Source organism: Eulemur rufifrons, chromosome 27, assembly GCF_041146395.1.
Source record: "Eulemur rufifrons isolate Redbay chromosome 27, OSU_ERuf_1, whole genome shotgun sequence".
NCBI lineage: Eukaryota > Metazoa > Chordata > Mammalia > Primates > Lemuridae > Eulemur > Eulemur rufifrons.
The window spans coordinates 24712948-24736990 of NC_091009.1; the positions used below are offsets into that span (position 1 = coordinate 24712948).

Sequence of the window (24043 nt, forward strand, 5' to 3'; positions counted from 1 at the left end):
ACAGTGCCATCTGTCCCAGCCTGTGGTCCTCCCCGTGACACTCCTATTTCTCAGACCACACATCTAAATTTGGGGTTCAGAACATGTGAACCCAGGGCTCATGTCTGCTTGGGATGCTTTCCGATGGAGGGCACGCAGAGACAGGCCGCTGCAGCCTGATTAGGGGCCAGGACACACACTCACACATGTACACACCCAGTCACAATCGCCCCGGAAGGGCTGCGTCTGTCACAGGCCTGGCCTGGCCTGCGTGGCACCAAGGCGCTACATCAAAGGAGAGTGGTGAAGTCAGCGATTACTCGGGCATGTGGCTCACCTTCCTGCCAATGTTTTCCCGGACAAGACTTTACTTGCCACCCGCAATCTCCCTCTCCGGTAACAGAGAGGATTAAAGGCTCCTCACTCTGCTCCTAACAAAAGCCCTCAGCACCCTGGGACGCCACTGTCTGCAGCTCGCAACCTGCCTGCCCGGTCCTGGCTCTACTCGCTCTCAGATGGCCCCACACAACCCTCCTGGGGCGTGGGGATGATGCAAGAGGCATGGGCCAGAGCCAGCCCAGCCCAAGACGTTGACCTTCCGGTACCTAGGGCTTTCCACTGGGAAGTTCCTGAGAGTGAGGGCAGCTTTCGTCACTTTCTGTGTTCCACGGCCTCGAACTAGAGAGATGGGCTGAGGGGCCCCAACAAGCAAGAACACGGTGCCCAGAAGCCAGGGAGAAGAGGGGATGTGGTTATGAGCCAGATGGGAGCTGCGTGAGTCCCTGTACAAGGGATCATGGCATCTAGGCCTGGACCTTTCCAGTGGTAGCTGCTACCCACGGGGCTATTGAGCGCTTGAAATGTGTCTTGTCCTGATCGATTTGTGTTATGAGTATAAAATACACACCAGATTTCAGACTTAGTACAAAACAAAAAAGAATGTAAAATATCTTATTCATAATCTTTATATTGATTATGGGTGGAAGTGACAATATTTTGTTATATTGGGTTAAAAAACATCAATTTTCCAAATTCAACTCTTTGAATTTTTTTTTTTTCTAGAGACAGGGTCTCATTCAGTTGCCCTGGCTGGAGTGCAGTAGCGCAATCATAGCTCACAGCAACCTCAAACTCCTGGGCTCAAGCGATCCTCCTGCCTCAGCCTCCCAGGTAACTGGGACTACAGGCGCACACCACCACACCCAGTGAATTTTTCTATTTTTTGTAGAGACGAGGTCTCACTATGTTGCCCAGGCTGATCTTGAACTCCTAGGCTCAAGTGATTCTCCCACCTTGGCCTCCCAAAGTGCTGGAATTATAGGTGTGAGCCACAGCGTCCAGCCTTTAACTTTTTTTTAAAAATGAGGCTACTGGAAAGTTTAAAATCACATCCGTGGTCTGTGTTATATTTCTATTGAACAGTGCTGGTTTAACGAAAGCAAAGAGCCCACCCAGGGTGTCAGCCACGGAGAGAGGACTAGAAAGGGAGGGCCTGCTGTGCCCACTTTGCAGTCCCTGCCAGGAACAGTCCTGTTCCGCTGGGTACTGGATTCTCTGAACAGCTTGCCTGAGAATCAGACAGACCTGGAGCTAGAACCAGAGCTCCCGACCCGATTCTAATGCTTTGTTCCTTCAAGACAAGCCCCCTCAGCCCCTCACTCCTGGGGCTGGGTTGATGAACTTGTGGCTCATGGTGCAGGGGAGGGAGGAGCTGCCCCCAGGACTCTGGGCATCTGTCTAGGGGACCTTCACTGCTGGACTCACTGAAGTTTCAGGGACCAGGGGGTGGTGGTGGTACTTGTTTTTTTTCCTGCTGGGAGAGCTTGTCACAGCCTCCAAGCTTAGAGAAGAGAGATACCCCTTCCAATGCAGGGCATGTTCTATTATTTATTAACCCCGAGGAGGCCTGCCCACACTGGCCTTCCAGCTGGTTAATTGGATTTCATGACAACTTTTTTAAAAAGAATGTTCTGAGGAGCAGTGTTGTGTCCTGCCCCAGGGGTCCTGTGAGGTTTCCTCTATCTCCTTGAAAACGCAGCCACTGCTGTGTAACGCGGAGCTTTAATCATACAGACATGTCAGGGTAGCTCCGGCCCCATCGGAAGCAGTGGTGGGGCTGACACAGCCACTGATGCTCAGGGATGGGAAATAAGTCCCTTTCTGGGCTGCAATGGAGAAAATAGACACTGTGCTTGGTATGTGGGGGACTGTTGGTTAATTTCTGTGGCACTTGTGCTTTGATTACAGCCCATGGTAGGTGAAAGTGTGCTGCTTATCAGATGTCACAGGGCTTGCGTTTCTGTCTGGTGAGGAGGTGCTAACAAATATAACATAAGGTCTTGTGATAATAGCTCTTACCAAGGGGGAGGGCCCTATGTGAACAATTACTTTGTGAATGGGCAGCTAAACACTAGTATGTCGTGGATCTGTTCATTGTTCTTTCTCTGTGGCCAGTTTTGTTGCAGTTAAGGTTTCATCCAGAGGATGCTCAGGGGTGGGCAGAAGGGGAGCTCCCTGCTGATTCATGGCCACTCACTGTCCCATGGCCTAAGCAACAGACAAGGAGAGGTACAAGGCCTGCAGTGCAAAATCTACTTATGCATCAAGTTGCATTTTCAAGGACAAGCAAGAATTCTTGGTGTTATGGTGGGATATACTGGAGAGCTCTTTTAAACCGTTAGATTCATGCCACAGTGGCTCATTTATAGGGATGCCTATCGAGGATGGAGGTTGGGAAACTTAAAACAAAAAGGCAAGCAGCTGACCCGTGTCCAGTATCTTCCTCCTGGGGAGTTCTGATGCTAGACACTTAAGGTAAGTATGTGCCCATAAACCACTAGCCCATGCACCCCAGGGAACAGTCCCATCCTAAGATTTGAACCCTGGAGAGAAGGGATGGGGGGCACTGAGCCACCTGAATTCCTAGGGATGAGGCTGTCGTGAGTTCAGATAGCCAAGGAATCCCTTTGACTGGGGGCGTGGGGGTGGTCTCTCTTCCCAGAGGACTTGCTCATACCTACTAAATTGTCCCTCATGTCAACAAGGACAATGATCACGGAGCTATTAGCATTATGTGCCTGGCATTATGTAAAGTGACTTCCATGCATTATCTCTTTACACATCCCAGTAACTTAGTTAGTATTTTCATCAGCCTCATTTTACTCCTAAAGAAACCAGAGCTTAGAGAAGTCAAGAGATCTGCCCAAGGTCACAAAGTTAGGTGAAGCCAGGATGGTTATTAAGATCTCTAATTCCAAAACCCACGTTTAGTTCCTACTTTGTAATGCCTGTCTAAAAAAAAAAAAACAACCCGCCCCCTCAAACTATGATTCTAGTTGAAAAGTAATTCAAAAGGGGGGAATATTCCATTTTTTTGTATCATGGAACAGGCCTATAGTAGTCCTGGAAGGTCTCATACAAAATGTGGACCTTGACTTGGCCTCGAGGGGAAGTTACTCTTTGCATAAGTGGGGGCAGGGAGAGGTTATCCCAGGCTAAGGGAAAAGCAGGGGTGGAGGCTGGGAGGTGAGAAGTTGCAGGTCAGCAGAGAGGACATAGAGAGGACAGACGAGGACAGACGTGGCCTGAAGCAGAAGGTTCCCCACAGAAAGCAGAAGGTTGGGGCTGGGCACATAGCCTGGGCTGAGGTCTGGAGGGCATTGAGAAGTCAGGCCTGGGAGGTTACATGTGCCTGTTGAGCAGGTGATTTAGGCCCATCAGCCACAGAAGAGAGGCGAGGGGAATGTCTGGGGTTCAAGGGGGTGCTCTGGGCAGGAGTGAGGCCTGGGGTATGTGAAGGCTGCCAGGTGCCATGGCAGGGGGGCAATGGCAGTGCCTTATCCAATTTAAAGATAACTCGATGGAGAGAACTAATTGTGGGGGCAGAGGGAGGAAGCAGAGGAATTCTGGTGATTCCGAGACTCCACTTGGAGGATGTGGACAGAGGATTCCTCCCTGCAGCTGGTCCCCAGCACCGTCTGAGGCCACACCCAAGTCTGGAGGTTCTCGTCCCACTGGGCACTGGCACCTGGCAGACCTGGCTTGGGGCTAGGGTGTCCCTTCCCAGCTCCTCCCTGCCCCCCTCTGCAGATAAAAAGCTGAGACATTCCCCATTTCTCTAGCCTCTTGTTTCTCTAATTTTATGATTGTATGAAAATAAGGTTCCCAAATTGCCTTTAATTAGCTTTAATAAGACAGCCTTTTTGCTAATTAAAACAATTATTAAGAAACCATTTATTGAGAATGAACACAGTTGTTAGAACCTAGGAGAATTCTGAACTCTTAATAAGAACAACATCAGCCACTACCTACCAGCCCCATGGGGCCACCAGCTTCCCTGCTGCACTCCTGAACTCAGACCAGGTGGTGCTCAGGCTGGGGACCCAGGGTTTCCACCCTCTCGCCCTCTCCAGGGCACCTTGGGGCCAGACACTGCTTGCTTGTCTGAGGCTGGTCCTTCCCGCGTCCCCCCCTCCCCCCAACTGGGGCTCTCATCGCAGATGTCCGGAGAAAGTGACCAAGCCTGGTGCAGGCCGAGCAAAGCTGCGCAGGCATCAGGAGGCGGTGATACCCCCAGTCATTTCTCAGCCCGGGGCCTTTATCTCCAGGGCTGTGGGAAGCGTGGGTGGGCCTGGGTGGCCTCAGAAGCACGTGAGCCTCTGGAGCTTGGTGATGCTAAGGGGACTGACGGAGCCCGCACTCGTGGAAACGCACAGCCCTGGGTAACGCGGGAGTTTGGGGCCGGTGGAGCCCGGCAGCTCATTTCAGTTCTGTCCTCCCTCTCCGGGAAAGCTGCTCTGGCAGCAGGAGGTAAGGACTTCTGTCGAGAAGAGGGTGAGGGGGCTCAGAGACGCCTCGCTCCCAAAAGGAGGAAGCAGGAGCAGCGAGGCGAGGCCCAAGCGCCGGGCCCGAGGCACCGAGGTGCAGCCTCCCGGTCCAGGGTCCCCGGGTCCCCGGGTCCCCGGGCTCTGACCGCTGCGCTCCCTCCCGCCCTCTCTCCAGCCCGCTCCAGGCTGCGCAGCTGCCGACAGCTCCTGGGTGACGGCGAACGGCTTGTGCTGTCATCTTTCCTTCCTGGAGGGAGGGGCCTAGGAGCAGGAGTCAGGAAAAGGCTACTCGGGGACCTTTTTGTGACGCCGGGGCCCAGGCGGAGAGAAGGACGACCCAGGTCGATGGTGGTGCCGAAGGGGCTGGAGAATATGTCCCGGGCATTTTCTAGGGACGTCGTCTGGGCCTCATCTGCCTCCTCGGGCTGTGGGTCCTGCTGCACCCTCAGATCCCCTCCCCGACAGTCCTCCCAGGCTCCTTCCGGGGACCTGGTCAGCTTGAGGTCTGGCAGCACTTGAAAAGCAGCGGGATATTTGTTTTTGTTTTTTTAATTTTAATTTTTCCATGTTACCGTGGAAAGAACATGGGCTTTGGAGTCCCACAGCGCTGGGCTCCAATTCGGTGGGCCGAATGACTAGCTTTTGTGACCTTTTGTGACACTTAACTGAGCTTGCGCTTCCTGACAACTCTTTTCCCGTGGGGCTGCTGTAAGGCTTGAAGGCATTAATGGAAGTGAAGTCGCCCAGTCGCAAGCTTGAGACGGAAGCGCGGGTGTCGGAGGCATGTGCTCTTGACTTCAGCCAGGGAAGGCGAAGGACCAGTTTCAAGGCCCGAGGCTCGGCCGGCCCTGGCCTCCTGGCTGGCGGCCGGGGTCAGCGCCCGCGCTCGGCGGTTCCCAGCCCCACACGTGGCAGTCAACGCGAGCGTTTTAAGAAACACCCACGCTGGGGACTTCAGCAGAGGCCAATTAGTCTCGAGACTCAGGGGTGGGGCCGGGGCCGAGGGTTTTGTAAAAGCTGCCCAAGGGGGTTCCGAGGTGCAGCCGGGATTGAGAACTGGTGATTTAAGTAAAAACGACCACTGTTTCCGGGAAGGAATAAACAAAGAGGCCTTCCAGGGGCGGGAAGGAAGGGAACTGGTGGGGTTCCCTCTTGTCTGCAGGTGGCCGGTTCACACCCGCATCACATGCCCAGGGACCCGGTTACACGCACGCTCAGACACACACTCATGGGGACCCACACTCGTCCGTACATCACCCCCCCCCCCCCGCCCATTCACGCAGTCACGGACACTCAGACCCACACCCACTGTCTTCTCTGGGCGAGTCCCACAGCCAGGACCCAGGCAGGGCACGCACGCCCGCCGGGGGCCCGGCTCCGGCGCTCCGAGGGTCTCAGGCCAGGCGGCCCGGGACGCGCTGCTGCGGGTGACAGCGCGGCTCCTCCGAGCCGAGCCCCGGGCTCTCCGCAGAGCCCCCGCCGGGCCGCGCCGCGCTCGCTCCGGCTCTTTGTTATGCTAATTCCCCTTCCCAGCTGGTGCCAGCTGCCTGCACAATGAGCGCCCGGAGCCCTCGCCAGCCCTCGCCAGCCAGGGAGTGGGGGCGGGGCGGGGGGGGCACCTCGCTCTGAGCACCCCCATTCCCAGCGCGGCTCAGCCTGGCCGGGTGGTGCGCGGCCCAATAAGCAGCCTCCCCTCCCGCCCCCGCGCCCCGTGCTTGCGGGGCCGCGCCCCTCGGGGCCTGCAGGGCATCCACTGATTCATTCCAGTCGCCCCGGCTGCCCGCCCTCCAGGTGCCAGGGCTTGATGAAAAGTAAAAGGCTCCTCGGCGGCTCGAGAGCTGTGCGGATGAAAGAGAAGCAGCCGCCTCCCAGACCACACAGCTAATCCTCCCATAAACCTCGAGCAAATAAGGGAAGAGGAAGAACAGGCCGGCTACAGATGTGGAGTGCAGCCTCCGGGGATCCCCAAATTAAAACTCGTGCAGGGGAAGCACTTGGACCACCACCAAATGACACTAATTGGGTTATGGGACCATAATCTTGGCTGGTATGGAGGAAAAAGAAAACAGTTATAGTCACAGCTGCGAGAACTGTCTTCATAAAAAGAAGGGGAAAGTCCGCTATTTTATTGCGCATAAGCACGAGAGAGAAGAGGGTTCACGGATCGCCTGCCTGCGTGGTGCAGGCAGGCTGGTTGCTTGAAGGCGAGGACCATCTTGTGGCAGGAGGAGCAGCGTTGTGCCTGGCTGGCTCCGGGTGTGCAGAGCTAATGGGCCAAAGGGGGAGGGGGCGCACTCCGGGGGGAGGGGCGGAGGAACTGCATTGAGAAGGGGCCTATCTGGAGGAATGTATTTCAGACAATAGGTTAGCAGCCATATGCAGAAAACAATCATTCTGGACAGGATTTATTTTCTAAGAAACATCCAGAAGCAGTTTCTCAGTTTCACTGGGGGAAAAAAAGCCATTCTGGCGAAGGAAAGGAAAGGGTGACATGAAGAAAACTCAAGTGAAAATCTTCAGAAGATCCCTGGTCGTCAGACTCACGAATGTGAAGGCCAGAAGAGAGCAATCTCTTCGAGGCCACCCTCATTTGACAGATGGAAAATTAAGGCTGGGAGAAGTTAAGGGGCTTGTTCACCGTTAGACAGTTAGTGGGTGGCAGAGCTGGGTGAGAATCTGTCTCCTAACTCCTACTCTAGCCTTCTCACCACTAACTTGATTATAATTCTGTGGCTAAGAAGCCACAGTCATCTGATCAGAAATCAATACAATAGGCCCTAAGCAAAATAAAAAGTTAGGAGATTTTAGAATGATTGAGTTAAACCTTGTCTGATCTATAATGAGAATAAGAATTAGAAATCAATTCATTCTTGCAAAGTCCAACCCAGGATTCCTCTTAGTATGTATCTGTTCATACATCCCTTAAAACACCCAGATGGACAGATGACCCCAGGGTTTCTTTAAGAGTTCTTTCTGTGCAGAGACCAATACTGTTGCCAAACAGAGAGATGTCCCTTGTGTCTTAAGTCATCTTGGCTAAAACTAGCTAGGTCAAAGCTGGATTGGTTGAGAATTCTAACTCCTCATCCTAACTGGTTGGAATCCTATTTCCTGGAAAATAAAAATATTTACTCCAGCTACTTCCAAACACCCCGAGGATAAAGGTTTGGAGATGGCCAGCCTGGATCTCCTTGGCAGGTTGAGGTATCCTGGCCTCCCAGTGCCTCTCCCGGCTGGCTCAAATGGCAACTATTGTTGCCAATCATGAGATCCTGAGCTCAAGAGGGTAGGGGGAGAACCTGTTGCAGAGAAGCCCTGGGCCCACCCTGGTATAATACTGCATTTGCTTTCATTACACTCTGGGGCCCATTTCCCATTCTCAACCCATGTGGTTTAATTTTGTTCTCATTTTAGTACCTACCCATCAGCAAGCCTCACTACAAGTGTACCTTACCTTACGGAAAAACATATGCTCTTGAAAAATTGAGAGAGATGGAAATGTAATGTTGTAAATTGAATCCTATTTTTAAGGTATCAGTTGGGTTCTGAGTTTAATAGAAATGCAGAAAGGGATGAGAATTCAAAGTAGGGATAACAAACCCCTAGTTGATCTGCTTTTTAAACTTAAATCCTGTAAGTGGTAACTGTATCCTAGTTCTTTTATGATAGGCCATGTCCTCAGTTATGATTATCTAGAAAATTCTGCTTTGGCCTCTGTTATCAGGTATAAGAACACAAGGAATGGGGTTTAGTCTAAATTATCCAATTTTTTTAAACTCAATATTGTGTTTTTTCTAAGTAAAAACTAGGTCTAAGAGAATCATTCAGTACAGTAACTTTATAAATGAACTTTAGCAAATCCTGGGAATGAATCAGAATTTAGTGGCTTTCTATCTTTTCACTAGCAAGGGACACCTCTTATTCCCTTTAGAACAGCCAATGTTCTGAAAGATTCTGTCTTTTAAACAAATTGCATTTATTAAGGTTGATGCCTTCATTTTCCTGGTCAGAGTATCTTCTTAGTTGGTGATAACTGTGTTAACCCAGCGCTGATTTAAGTCCAGCCAAAGGTACAACATCTGACATGGGGTCAGCCTGTGCAATCACTTTCAGAAAATTTGATGATTTGCGATAAGCCTTTTGAAATATTAAACACATTTCAGGGCCACCAGTGACTACTTTTATAGCTAAGGGCTCTGGACCCCAGGTTTGACACTATCCCCCTATTTAATTTCAAGTTCACTGTACAGAACCCAAGAGGCCGAGCACTTTCCACCCACAGGAGGATCAAGCATCATCAGATCCCACCCTCTGGGCATCCAGGGACAGTACCGGGGAAATCACAAAGGCTCACTCATTGCACATAATGTGCACCGAGGCAAGGTCTCTTCCCTGATGTTAAAGCCTTTAATCCTGATAACCTTATGAGGTGGATAACATGTGCCATCCCATTTTACAGACAAGAAAACTGGGGCACTAGAATGTAAAGTGACTTGTTGGCCAAGTCCACGGTTGCACAACTACAGTGACAGAGCCGAGATTTACATCCAGGCAGTCTGACTGCAACCCCTACTCTCTTAACTCTTGGCTGTATTCCAGTCTTGTGAGAAACCCACAACCTCTGTGCTTCTAAACTGAACAGGAGAGAGGAGCCTTGGGCTAATGTATATAACTAGTCACAAGATGGTTTGGTGGCTTTATTGAAAAGCACAGCGTTGGATGGGCGAGGTGGTTCACGCCTGTAATCCTAGCACTCCGGGAGGCTGAGGCGGGAGGCTCACTTAAGGTCAGGAGTTTGAGACCAGCCTGAGCAAGAATGAGACCCCATCTCTACTAAAAACAGAAAAGTTAGCTGGGCATGGTGGCATGCACCTGTAGTCCCAGCTACTTGGGCTGCTGAGGCAGAGGGAGGCTGAGGCAGGAGGATTGCTTGAGCCCAGGAGTTTGAGGTTGCTGTGAGCTACTTGGAGAACAAGAAACCCCCCAAGCTCCAGAGAGGGCAGAGGAGCCAGTTCTCTCTTTCTGCAAAAACATAAAGGGAATCCTTCAGTCCCTGAAATGTTTTTTGCTGTCTCCATAAAGAGGTTTGACAAAGAAAAAATAATTCTGTCTCCTTTTCTTTATAGGCTTTAGACTTTTCCTTAAGGAAAGTGAATTTACTCTCCACTACATGTGGACCACTGTACTTCTCAGACTTCCTCCACGCTACTGGGTCAGAGATCAACATCCTAACCTTTTGCTGAAATCCCTTGCATAGCCTGTCATTCTCTATCTTTTCCTTATCGTGCACACCGGGGTGTTGTGAGATTTTCAGATGGTATAAATGACTGAGTGCTGTGCCAGGCGCATCTCAGAGAGATCTACTCACCTCTTGATTTCGACGATGCAAGGGTTATACCACATCTGAGCTTAGTTCATTGCAATTGCCTTAAAGGGCATCTGCAGAAAAAAGCACTGTGTCTAGAAGTATCAGAGCTGGGTTCATGTGAGAGCTGACCAGAGGAGGCAGCGGAGGATCACATGTCTGATGCATGCACTCAGCTGCTCCCGTGGAATGACCTGGATGGAGGCAATGACTGCTTAAGGCGAGGCTGGCCTGCGTAGCACAGATCATGGGGCATGTTAGGCCCCTTTCCCCCAGAGTTCTGATATTTGCCTGTTATCTTGGGGACCTTGGCAGAAAGCAAGATCACAACTTACATCTCTGCAAGTTATTTTCTATGTGTGTTCTCCTCCTCCTCCAAGATATGGCATTTTCTAAGATTTTATAATTTTAAATCAAAGGAATAGTTATACAAATGGGGCTGAGAAATATGAGAAATATCATGAGAAACAACTAATACATCGCCATACGTTCTATCAGTTTCATTGTGGTCAAAAGCAGGTGTTTCCACACTATAAATAAGTAGTTTGCATTTTCAAAATTAACAAATTGGATCAACACCAAGGAAAAAAACCAACCATAGACAGCCCACCAGAGAATTGTTTACCAAGGAAGATGAAGCTCATGGCGATGGTTTGCAAACACCACGACTAGCTTGTGTAAATTCCCTTCGTTTAGTCATCATTCTTCAGCCTGTCACAGATATTGAAGGGAAATGCAGAAACAGGAAATTACAGACTATTTTAAACAGCATGTTTTATTAAACTCACTTGCTGATGCACTTTATGGCAGGATGCAAGATTCAAGTGTTCATAACTTACATCTTTGCAAGTGCCTTTCTTAAGTGAGTTCTCCCAGCTAAATTATGGCATGTACCCAGGGCTGGAAACAATCTCTAAACTAGTAACTGTCTCACCCCAGGTCATGTAGCTATATCACATAAAATGGAGAAGTTTTAGCCTTGTGAAGAGAATATACCTTGCTTATGCACTAAAATTCTAAGAAAGCAATGGAGGCATCTGGCAATAACTTAAAAGATGCTTAATGCATTTATTTTAAACCACAGAATCAAAACACAGTGATCTTAAAATGAATTACTAGAAACCATACATTGTCTCTTCTTTTATTATTTAAATACTGATTTCATTCTTCTCTTCATGGGACAGTTCTGCATCTAATTTAAACCATCATTGCTTATGCCATGCTGAATCCTTGTCTTTGAAAAAGCCTAGTAAAATTGGCTGGGATGTGATAACCTTAACCACAAATGAAATGACTTCAAATTTAAGGGGCTGTCATAAAAATAGAATTTAACAACTAATTGTTTGCAAAAACGTTTCCTGCTCACAGTAAGTTTGAAGGGTATAAAAGCCTCTGCATCACATAAGAATCCTTAAATCCTTGTCTACTATTTGTTGTGAAGTTGATGTCTCTTAACATCCATTTCTTCTACAAGCTGTTCTCTGCTCTCCTGATACACAAGGTACATCAAGAGGAGCTGCAATACAAGTTCATAATTGGAGGGGTGGGCAGCCATGCTTTGGCGGAGTCAACTATGAGCTCTAAAAATAAATACTTTCATTCAATTGCTTCAGCATTTATTTAACGAAGTGGCATGTAAAATGTTCTAAATTTCTATTGTCTTAATAAAAGATCATGCCTAAGATGCTTTACCCTAGTTATCTAGATTGGTTGTCAGATAGTGGCTTCTACTGGTTTGGGGTTTTTCTACCTTCCTCCAAGGCCCCTGCAATCGTGTCCCTAGGAGCCCCTCAAGGTGAAGTATAGAGTGATAGGATTTTAAGAGTGGAAGCATATACTGATGATACCTTTGCTCTTTGGAAATGGCTTTGCCAGACCGTCTTCTACAATTAGCCCCTTCAGAAAGGAAGGACCAGAGAGACAAAGGTTAATGATTTGGTTAATGACAGGCACCCACATGTCTAGGGGACTCGCAATGAAAGGCATTCTTGGGGGAGCAGAGCTTAATTTATCTTTTGAAAGTCTGGATTCTGTCACATCAGGTTTCCTTAAAGCAGAGCACAGCAATGAGAGAAGGTGCTACTTCTGGGTGGGTAGACAGCAGCGTGGGGTGGAGGGTGTCTTAGCTTTTCCAAGTCTCTCCAGATAAAACTATAGAACCCAGTTAAGAGATTTAACTTCTTATGAAGGGGTGCCTTGGCCACTCTGGAAAAATCTAACTTAATATCTCATGAGTAGAACAACAATGCTGCGTGCATAGGAGGTGAACATGTGAGGTGAGGTCCTAAAGCTCTCACCTACTAACAACAGGAACATTTTTGTAATTTGGATGGGTGTTTAGAGATGTGAGTTGTGTGTATGTGTGTGTGTACGTGTGTGAAGAAAAAGAAATTTTTACTATGCTAGAAATGTCCTAGAAACAAAAACCTGATGACTAAATATAACCGATTTTTATGCTGCTGGATTCAAAGGCATCCTGCAAAATCAATTCTAGTGGGTTATACTGAACAGGTGCACTGGCCCACAGCTCAGGTGTGTGCTGTTGAAAATCGCCACCTCCGTCATTTTACAGCTTTGCCCATCAAGCAAAACGGTATCTGGTAATGTTGGAGGCTTTTAAAAAGCAAAAGGTAAGTCCTTTCTTTCATATTTAAATCTCCATGAGGTATTATACTCATAATAAGAATGCTACATTTGACAAATTAATTAGCTTTCAACTAGCTTTCCCACTTTTATCAAATAAAATATTAGCTTCTAAGAATAACATTAATACAGAATTGTACGGAATACTACTAATGATACTCTGTAAAACTGTTATAAACATTTACATAGGGGTCATCTTCTTAACAATTTGACATTTCATAAAAAAATCAGCTAATAAGATTCAGTATTTATGGTTTCATATTATGCAATTTTTTTCATAGACTTTCTGAAAAATCTCTACATTCGTTCAGATATAACCTTACTGATCACATCATCCATTAACATTGTGCATCTTAATCAACAGACATTTAAACTTGTAAACTAGGACCATTCTAAAACACCTGCCAGATTGGCTTCTTAAAGTAGTCTTTTATTTTGAAAACTCCTGTGTGGCCCCCGTCCACTACAGTTCCTAGACATTTTGAGTTTTTTAAAGGAGACTAATGGAAAAGAGAAACATAGCCAATAGCCATTAAAATAAAAAAAAAAATCTTAATAATTTTGATCATTTTAATAAATATATATCAAGAAAACCTCACTTTATTACAACACATTCATATACAAGCATCTATCATCTAAGTTTTCAACATCAAATGTTTATCAAATATTGAAAATAAAGGACAAAACATTACTAGACTATTTAGCTATAACACAAGAACATATTTTAAAAATTGGTCCTTGTGGACAATTGTCCAAATGATCCTACTCATACACTGTATGAATGAGACCTATATTTAATATTAATAGCAATAATTAAAAAAAAGCTTTATCTTGGAGAAACTGGGAGGACTTACTTATTTCCTCCATTTGGCATTTGGTTCCCGTGAAGTATTGTTTCAAGAGGTCCAAGTCAATTAGTGAACTTGGAAACCTGAATATAGTTTAGCAGGAGTTGGCTGGAGTGGAAGGAAGGCTGGTAGGAGGGCCACTCTGAACACTTTTCAAACGCACAAATTAAAGACATTATTGAGAAAAATGTTGACCAAATACATAGTAACTATCACAGATTACATCCCATTTCTCCAAAATAACTTTCCCAAAACTAAAATCTTTACATTCTTTAAGATAAACCTCATTGATCACCACATCGTTTATTAACATTGTGCTTCTTAATCAACAGCAAAAGTCATATATAAAAAACCACATGCTTTTATAATCTAAACGAGTGAAATGATGCAAAACAGATTAAAGTATAATGCATGCCACTGGTTCATGAACGTCATTGGACAAGAAAACAAAACAAAACAACCCAAAACCCAGAAAACCCAAACCCCAGCAACAGACCGTTGCCATAGAAAAGCTCAAGCAGCTAGTGCTGGTTTCTAACAGCTCTCTACATGGTTTCCTCCATCCCTATTGAAAAATGCCAAATCCAAAAGCAATTGGGCATCAAAAATAAAGAATAGAGATGTCGAATCAAAGGTTGAACACAATAGTTCAAAGTTAACAGTTTCCAAACCATATTGATCCACCCTGTTTTTTTTTTCCTGTTTATCAAATCCCTGCTGTAACTCTGATTTATCCTTAATTTTCACATTGGCAAAAATTAAGTTGAAATAAGGCACCAAAAATCGCCCTGTATAACACCTCTCTGCAAGCCTCATCACCCATCACAGGCAAGCCAGGAACCTGCAGGGAAGACCCTCTCTGCAGACTGTTGACTGCCGCCCCTAGACAGGTGTGTTTCATTACGTTACATCCCATTTTCATCTGTCACAAAAGACTGTTAAATATAAATACTTAACAGCACCATGAAGCCATTTCATCTAGCTCCCTGTCTTCAGTCTTTTATTTAAAAAAAAATACTGTATCATATAGAAGAAGCAAACATCTTTGCTGGTTATACTGATTTGCTTACCAAACAACTACCAAATTAATTGGCAAACATGTTGAAACTTCTCACCTAGTGACAGGCTCCCTGGGGGGAGGCAATGGAAATATCACAAGGACACATTGTCCCTCCCCCCATCTAATCTATTGATCTTTTCTGTAAGAAAACTAAGATATACTTTTAAGCATGAAGTCAACTGTTTTCTTGGTAAAATCACATTTATAAGTAGCTCGCTGATGCCTACTATACAGATGTTGTATGCAATCTGCTCTCCAGGCGTTAAAATGACACGGCGTGTTCATGGCATAATTTTATCAGTTGTACAAAACTATAAAATCCATTCAAAATAAAATTTATGAGAGCTAATTGATCATGCTGTGCATGCTTCAGAGTTTCGGTGAAAAGATGGCTTATATTTTACTTCCTTTGCTGCAGCACAGTTTGTTACTTGGTGAAGGCTCCTTTTTCCTCAAGGACTTTTTCCAAGACTCACTTATATTGTTTCTTTCATTATATCCAGTCTCAAAATAATCATAAAATTGGCCTTTGCACTCAAAAGCAAGGTCATTTCCCACAGGTTCATGGCTGAGGGGGCCACCCTCTCTGTTGGTGTCATTATTTGTTTTCTCGTCATTTAATTTGGCCTTTTCCTGAATACCAAGTGATCTGACATTGGTAACAAAGATTTCATTGGCGGGTATCTGGCCATCACTCTTGTAAATAGGTGCGCTGCCTACATCGAAATCCACCTGGTGGGAACAACTTGGTAAAGGCAGAGGGGGAGAGGAAGAGGAAGATGAGGAAGAAGAAGAGGAGGAAGAGGAGGCAGCGGTGGAGGCACTTCCGACACTGGCATTGACAGAAAGGGGTAAATTTAGGTAGTGGCCGCCACATTCTTGGTAAAAGCAGCAGGCATGAAACTTGTCACACTCCTCCTTGGCCATCCGTGGTCGCTTTCGGTAAGGACAGTCTTGAGCCATGAACCACTCTTGGGCAGAGGCGCCATTGAATGAGCAGGCAGGGAAGCACCAGTTATTCTGCATGATAATTTCTCCGTGGATTCTTTTCATCAGATTGTTTATAAGGACAGATCTTCGGAGGTACACCTCAGGATCATCGATAAACTTTAGCTTTTCTAAGGACATATAAAGGATGTGGGCTCGTTCCTCAAAAATTGAGATGGTCTAAAAACCAAAACAAGGAAGAGAAAGCTTAGGAAATGGACTATATAAAAATATCATCCCAGCACATTTCTTTCTTGGCAGTGTCTGGGTGTGGGAATGCTGTGGTCTTGTTTCCCCAGGGTTCCTTCAGAGATGCTGTCCCCAGTGGCGCTGACACCCCCCTTCTTTACCTGGATGGAGCTCCTACCCCCTTCCTAACTCACTGATATGCTCAAGCACCAGGGATTCCACCCCCATGCAGACCTCAGCAGGGATGGGTCAGGTTTTCACTCTTTATGGCCCAGTGAGGGAGATGCTGAAACACAAGACTAATCTAAGCTGTTAGAAGTCAAGAGAGCAATGACTTTGAGGGGCAGGGCAGAGGGGTGGTGACCAGAAGCAGGCACAAGGAAGGATTCTGGTTGCTTGGTTCCTGACCTGGACATTAGTTACATTGGTATGATCACTTTGTAACATGTATCAAGCTATACTATGACACTTGTACTTTTTTATGTGTGTGTATGCATATATACATGTACACACAGACACATACACTCACATACTGTACATCCATAAATGTTTTTATAAAGATGTCAAGGTGCAAGTCATAATGAGAATACTTCAAACCATGGTCTAACCATCAAGAAGTAGGAGTTTTGGCTTTTGGTGCTGTCTCTCTTTTAGTGCCCTGGGTTTCATACTTGCAATTGTGCCTGCTTGATAAGAGGACAACAGTAATGAATGAGGCTCAGACCCTCACTGGTTCTGTCAATTGGGGACCAAAGTAGGCTTCCTTGTTGGGCTGGGCAGGAGAAGAGATGCAGAGAGGAAATGAGAGGACTCGCTCCTGAGCTGTGTGGTCCTGTCACTGTGTGATGGTTGCTGCAAAGCCAGTAGCGGTTGGAAAACTGCTACAGCCACAGCACAGGAACTAAAAAGGAAATCAACCGCTTGTGTCCTGGGGACCTGCTCTTCCAGGTCATAAAAAAAGCAAACTGGCTGCATAACCTGAAGAGCTGTGAACTGAACCAGCCCAGACTGACCAAAGGCAGGAACTACACACGCAGGGAAAAGCTCAGCACCTGCCAGTGGATGCTGATGTCTTTTTATGAGCAAAGTAAAAGCAACATCTAAAGGATGGGGTGTCAGGGTGTGGGAGAGGGCAAGAGGAGACAGAGAGGAAGATGAATTGAAAATCTCTCTGTGTTTCAGACAACTATGGTTTGGGATTATACCCCTCCTTGATTAAATCAGCAGACAGTTATTCCATATACTTTCCCCATCCTATTATTTTCTCATTATACATGCAAAAAAGTTAGCTTTGGTCTTTTCTTGGGAATGAATTCTGTATTGCAGCAAACTTAACATACATAATGAATGGCCAATGAAGTGCATGTTTCTACTTGCATGCACACTTTCAAGTCTACTCTTAAAAGGTCAGGAAAAGCCCTGTGTCACCAGCCCCACGTGGAAACACCTAGAAGTAGCATTGGCCACAGGAGCTAGAGCTCAGACTGGGGAGAAATGACTGGAAAGAACAAGTGCATTTCCCCGCACATGAAAGTGCGGGAGAACCTTAACCCTAAATGCAACCTGAGAAATATTAAGTCATAAGTGAAAAAAAAAAAACATTCCTTGGATTATATAATTTTGTTATTTCTGGGTGGAAGAGCTCTTGCTGGCTTTCTCTTCAAGTACTTGTGAAAAATAACACAGGACCCAAAAAAGTGACGATTAATGTGGTTCTACTGAGAAGTGGTTCATTTTCATTGCTTGGGCGAAACAATTTAAATTCTGGAAATGGATCAAGCAACTGTTACTAAGTATCTTAAACTCAATAAAAATAATGACTATTAAAAAAACATACTTTATGGCTACAGCTGCTGAGTGGTGGGTGAAAATCCTCTTCTTCCACATACTTCCTCTTAAAGTATGTGATCTTGGATGTTGTTATAGGATTTGAAATTCCCCTGTAATGGGATCCTGTGGTAATAAATCAGATATGACAAATGACATGTGGTTTGCCAGAGGTTCTCCAAACAAAATACTTTTCTTTCCTTTCCTTATAGAGGATAACTTGGCTACGACGTATTTGTCTGTACATGTGGTGATTAAAAATAAACATTTGTCTTAATAGTTGCTATCACACCGAATCCTGCAACCCAGGCGAGGCAAAGATTTCTAGGCAATTATAGAGGAAAATGACATATTTCAGCATTTACCGAATACTCAGAATCTTAATTCAATGCACAGGCAAACAGCAAAATTCATAAAGGGGAGGAGTGTAATTACTCTGAACTGTATTAGTATTTATTCAAATTGTTTAATTAAATCCATGGTAACATAACACCGCTGTTCAAATATGTACATCTTTAACTGTAACCCCTGATAACCAAACAACTTAAAAATACTAGCTCTAAGTTAGTAAACAAATGGTTTGTCTGCACCTTGGAACTATAATATTCCTTCTTTCAAAACATGAAATTTAAATTTTTGACATTTAAAATTAAAATTTTGGGTCACTAAAGTCCTTTTCACTCTCAAAACAGTAACATGTAAACCACGAATAAAAGTAGGGTCTAATTTCTAAAGATCCCACTTATTAATCCTTTTTTAGCAAAACAGATGTCATCGAGTATTTGTTTTGTATTTTAGTTTCTTTTTGAAAGATAGCTAGTACCACACAAAATCCAAAGGAACTTAGTCAATGAGAAGAAAGAATCAGGAAGAACATATTTCTATTTTCTCAGCTTTAAAATTTTTTTCCCTGGAATACCAAAGCCAATTTTGTGCTTAATAAAAAGAAAAGGCACAAGCTGCTGGCCCAAAGTGCAGATTCCTTTTTGTCTCAAGGGATAAGGATTTCATTTGCAAGCCCGCCAGGACTTTCGTAGCTCTGAGAGAACCATACAGTTTTACAGGGTAGAAAACCAAAATCCAGACTCAGAGTTTCAATATCTGCTTTGGGTCTCTTATAAATAAAGACACAAGACTTATGCGCAAGCAGCAGCACAGGTAGATGCAGGCTTGAGAGCAATTTAAAAATCACCTCTGGTCCTTTCCCTGGAGCCCTAGACTGGCATATGGGAGGGGCACAGGCAGTCTGGGAAGTCCCTGGAGCATTAGCCCTATTCTCAGCTCACAAGGGCACCCCGGACACCATCTCCCGTCCACCAGTCTGGCCACAGAGGCAGCGTGGCAAGGTCAAGGGCAATACCTGTCAGTGGGGGACCAGTGCCCCGGTCTCCTTGCAAAGGAGTCTGTGCAGGCCCTGGGGGGCTCGGGCCTCCATAGCTGTCAGCCTCCCATAGTGTTTGGTACCCGGCAATTTCAGCAGCTCCTTCCGAGACAATGGGCTCGCAGAATCTATTCATGGACAGAACCAGAGTCATCTCTGACAGCCTCAGATCTGAAAAAAAAAAAAAAAAAGAAAACAGAAAACAGCCCTAATGATGAACAAGCCTGGGGATGGCCTTGGCATCTTCATTCCTTTGCTTTGGGAAACTTTTACTCCTCGGCCCTCCCCTTTTCCCTGAAACATTTTATTATTTTTCCAAAGGAAACCTCAGCAAACCCTCCTGCTGCTATTAGCTCAGTCTCTGTGTTCAGCAATCTGCATTTCATGGGCGGATCTTTAAAACCCCATTTCTTATTGTTCTCAGATTCCCCTCAGCCCTCTTCCAGACAGCTGCTTTGCCTCCTGAACACATTTTCCTCCTGACCTTCCCGCAGAAAATGCACCGCTAAGAAGCCAAAACCCTTGCGCTTCCTTTCTATTAATAAGGCAAAATCAATTTTCTAGTCAATCCCCTGGGAGTCTCTTTTGATGAAATCCACTAATCAATCAAAAGAAAAGGGCGGGGGAGGCAGAAATCTCCACCGTGATTCCAACTGATGCTCTGAGGTTCAGTCTGTTCCGCTGCCCCTACACCCTCCTCCTCTCGTTTCCGCAGGCCAGTTCCTCTACAGCATTCTGGGGCTCCCTCCACTTTCTTCTCCCAGAGCAGAGCAGACAGAGAGACACTTGGTAGTTGTTTCCACCAGCCCTGATCGGCCTGAACTGGATCTGCCTCCAGTCAAAACACTGCGAGATGAAGACAGAAAATTGGCTCCAGTTTCAAGCCGTGAGTTGCAGTCCCACGGGAGCCAAGCACAACATCAACGGAGCAGGCAGAATATTAAACAGGAGCCAGGGCTCTGGGGCCAGAGGCAGCCAACAACTCTTTACACTGCAAAGCCCAGACACAAGGCAGGAACTTTCCAAGAGGCAACACATCACTGCCCTTCTCTTGGGTTCACTCCCTTCCCGTAGGCCTGCGGAGAGATGGGAGCCTCTCTGCTCTGTGATGCTCCCTGAGCCCCTCCAAAACTCAGGCAGTGGGGCCACTTCCATGGGGCTCAGTGGCTTTACCTGGCCCAGTGCAGGGCTCAAGGTAGGGTCAAGAGTAAGTTCAAGGGAGAAGAGAGTCTGATGTTGAAGTCAAAAGATGCAGGGGCCATAGACCAGTGGCGACAGCAGAGCAGCCTCAGTGCCTGGTTAACTGCCAATTCCCTCAGGAGACTCAAACCTCCACCGTCTCACTTTGCGGTTTAAAGAACTGTCACAAAAGTGATGTCGGGCTCCTTCCTGAAGATTGATTGTCTTTCAAATATACACTAGGGGTCTAGTTCTGGCTTTCTTTTCCAAATTATACAGCTTGTAACGTTTTTGGGAAAGGGGGACTCTATCACTGTCTTGTGGGAGACTATTACTACCCACATGCTCTAACAAGGCTCTCCTTCCAGGTAAAAGGAGGAAGACCACCAGAGTAAGATGAAATAGCTTCATTAAAGTGACGATGTACTGGCTAACAGAGCAGCTCTTGGCAGCAATGACTCTATCTTTCACCCAGTCTTCTCTCTGAGGTCTTAAATTCTGTCCCAACCCCACTGAATAATGAAGCAAGACCTTTTGACAGGCCGGGAAGGTGTCCTGGTCAGTGGGTGGAATTAGGATGCAGCTGATTTGGGCTGCTAAACCACCTTCCCCTTCTACGATGTTCTCCAAAGAGATATCAGAAGGACTTATTAGAAAATCTTATAAGAGAAAAAAAAAAGAGGTTAATTTTTCTCTTTGAATCATCAACCAAGAAATTTTACCTACATTGATTTAACAAACTAAGCTGTTCTGCCTATCACCCCTCAAATTCCACGTCCAAGCAAGGTAAAACACTTCATGATGATTTATTCCCTGGAAGACTCTCATGAAATGGTCCAATTTCCTAACCTATTCTAAGAGACAATTGTATCAGATATTATTGCCAGGAGCACATGAATTATAGCTTTTTAATAGAATCAGTAGCCCTTTCTTATTGAGGGAAGCAACATTTTCCAGCTTGAAATTTACACTCACTTGTGTGCTGGATTCTGGGAATAAGATCCAAGCCTTTGCCTATGTAGAATTTTATTACATATAAACAAAAGCAGGTTGACAAATTCATGTCCCTTAAAAAAGAAAAGCATTTGCAGGCCCCTAGCAGCAATTACCTTTGTTTAATAGGACATTATATGGGGCCTGTGCTGTTTTATGTTAGTCAGAGTTTGTTTACATTTTAATGACTTTTTGGTAGTAGCTTTTTTGGTTGTTAAGGATTTCAGTGTTTTTATTTGTTAGCATTTTCCAGCCTATGAAATTCTGTCATCATGCATTTGAACTTGAATCTTGGCATAATAGTTCTTATCTTAGCTGGTTCTTTTGTTTACAATATCTAATTTCAGTAAGTTTTTCTTGTTTAAACTGGAAACTGCTACACACAAAATCCTAAACTAGAAAGGCTGAGTGCTTTAAGTGATTTATGTAAATATGAATAAAACATGAATGGGTTGGGATTATCTGGGAGTGGGGAGGAGAGTTTGCAACTGGGTCTTCCTAGTCTGTTTAGAACTTACACTGGGATGTTAACAAATTAAGAAAGCAAGTTTAATGATCATGAAAAATCGGACTGTGCAGTATTAAGCACCCATGTTTAACATGAATCTTTATTTGTATTATATGTAGAGATCCAAACTGTCATTCTCTGTGTGATCAGATTTACATTATAATTCTGTGACTGAATTCAGAAGTTCAAGTCTACAAATTCATGTGCTGTTAATATTAAATATACACAAAGATATATATTACAGCAAATTTTGTCTTCTTTACACCAGAGGTGATCGGATTAAAAAAAGAGGGTGTTAAAGAGTGTTTTGTCTACGCACGGGTTTAAAAAATGTAAAAAGCGCTAACCCTTTATCCTTGGGTTCCTGCAAATCTGTTTTGTCGCCCAAGTAGATGTAGTGGAATGACACCTCAAGCATTCCCAGAAGGCTGAGGGCTAAAATGTCAAGCTTTTCCAGCAACTGTTCACAGTAAAGTTACCAGGCATTTCTATACGATTTGGTTTTTCAAGAGAGAGTGGGGTTTGCTCTTTCCTCGGAGCCATTATGATGCTAACAGGAGTGGCTGGCACACAGAACTATGAATTCAGTGGCACCTTGAATCTAACAGCGGGTTCCTGGGCATTCTTTACCTAGCCCTCCTCCCACCTGTCTTTGGACATTAGAGAACATTTTATTAGGAGCATTATACCAGTCTGATTATAACACCGGAAAGCAGGGAAGGACAGCGCTGGTATTTCCAATGCACCACTGATGCTGCCAGTCTTAAATGTTCTGCCCAGGTGGAACCAAGCCCCTGACCTCCACCTGGTCCCTAACATGATCTCAACAGCTAGTATGGCTCGTGGTGGAGGTGGTGGAAGGGTCTGGAGGGGCGGAACAAAATCCTTCAACCCTTCTAGACAGACAGATGTCGCTTTACTGCCGGTCCCTGCAGTACACCTGTCTGCCCTGGAAGTGCGTTTCTCAGCTGCAGCCCCGCGAGGCCAAAAGCTTTAGGCGGGTCCTGGGGCTGGGGATGCACCAAAGGGAGCCCGGGTGTCCCAGCCTCACTGCGGGTTCTCTCCAGCCCAGGCCCAGGAGGGGGTGGGTCCGAGGTTTGGGGGGCCGACTCCCTGCAGCCGGGCGGCAGCCACCGCGTCCAGGCTCCCGCTCAGACACACCCCCGGGGACCGGTGCGGCAGCCCCTCAGCCCCCTCCCGGGTGGCCGGCAGCCCCCGGGCGGCCGCTGGCCGCAGGAGAAAGTAAACAACACCCCAAGAGTCCGGGAACAAAGGCAAGTTGTCTTCACAGTGCCGGAGCCTTGTGCCTCTTCTGAAGAATAAGAGCTATTATTACTCGTTATGTCTTATCCTTTTTTTTTTTTTTTTTTAAACCAAGTTTCCTTCTAAGGGAAATAAACACCAAAGGTAGGATTCCAAGGAAATGACTCACGGCAGGGCTCTGGCGAGGCTGGCCCGGGCCCCCGCGCTCCAGCCCGCGGCGATGCCCGCCCGGCCCTCCCTCCCTCGCCGGCCAAACCCACCGGGAGCCCGCGGCTGCGGAGCCCTGCGCGCCCGTGGGACCCGGCGGCGTGGACGCCACCCCGGCCCCGCGGCCGCCTGTGCCCCCGCTCCTGCGGCCGCAGCCGGGCACTCGGGAAAGTTGCTAGGGCCGAAGAGGCGGGAGGGGAGGAAGGGAGGAGAGAGGCGGAGGCGTGGACCAGGCGGGCAGCAGCCTCAGCCCGCCGGGGAGGTGAGCTGAGGACAGAGGAGCCGCCGCCGCCCGCAGCGCGGCTCGGCTGCCTGGGAGGAGGGTGCGGGGGCGGAGGTGGCGGAGGACAGAAGGTGTCAGCTCCCGCATCTATTCCTTTTTCTTACAAACGCGCGCTCCTGACATCCACAATCTCTCCCTCCCCACCTGCCAAGCGCCGCGGCGTCCGGACCTGGGGACATCCCTTCTACTGATCCCCGTCCCCTAGGGTGAGGGACTAAGCGGTCACCGAGGACCCCGAGGTCTCACCGGAGCTGCCGTCCCCACCCGCCCCTGGACTCGGCTCGGTGCGCGCGGGTGGCAGCCCGAGCAGCCCTAGAGGAGGCGGCGGTTCCCGCCCTGGAGCAGGCGACGCGGCGCACGCCAGCCCCTGGAAAAGCCCGCGTCGCCTCCGTGTCCAGCTGTGCCCTGGCCCGCACGCCGCGCCGGCCCGCTCGGGCCGCTGCGAGTCCACTCGGTGACCCGGCGCTGCCCTCGGGCCAGGAGGCCGCGCGGGTGCCGGTCCGCG

The 24043-nt window shown here is 46.9% G+C and overlaps 1 protein-coding gene across 1 annotated transcript; it reads right to left on the bottom strand.

Moving 5' to 3' along the window:
• Nucleotides 1-15114: 15114 nt before the first annotated feature.
• On the bottom strand, nucleotides 15115-19259 carry SERTAD4 (SERTA domain containing 4). Its single transcript, XM_069459693.1, has 3 exons — nucleotides 19085-19259; nucleotides 17735-17850; nucleotides 15115-15888 (listed from the first exon to the last, which is right to left on the bottom strand). The coding sequence occupies exons 1-3, from the start codon at nucleotides 19257-19259 to the stop codon at nucleotides 15115-15117; spliced, it is 1065 nt and encodes a 354-aa protein (XP_069315794.1).
• Between the last annotated feature and the right edge of the window lie 4784 nt (nucleotides 19260-24043).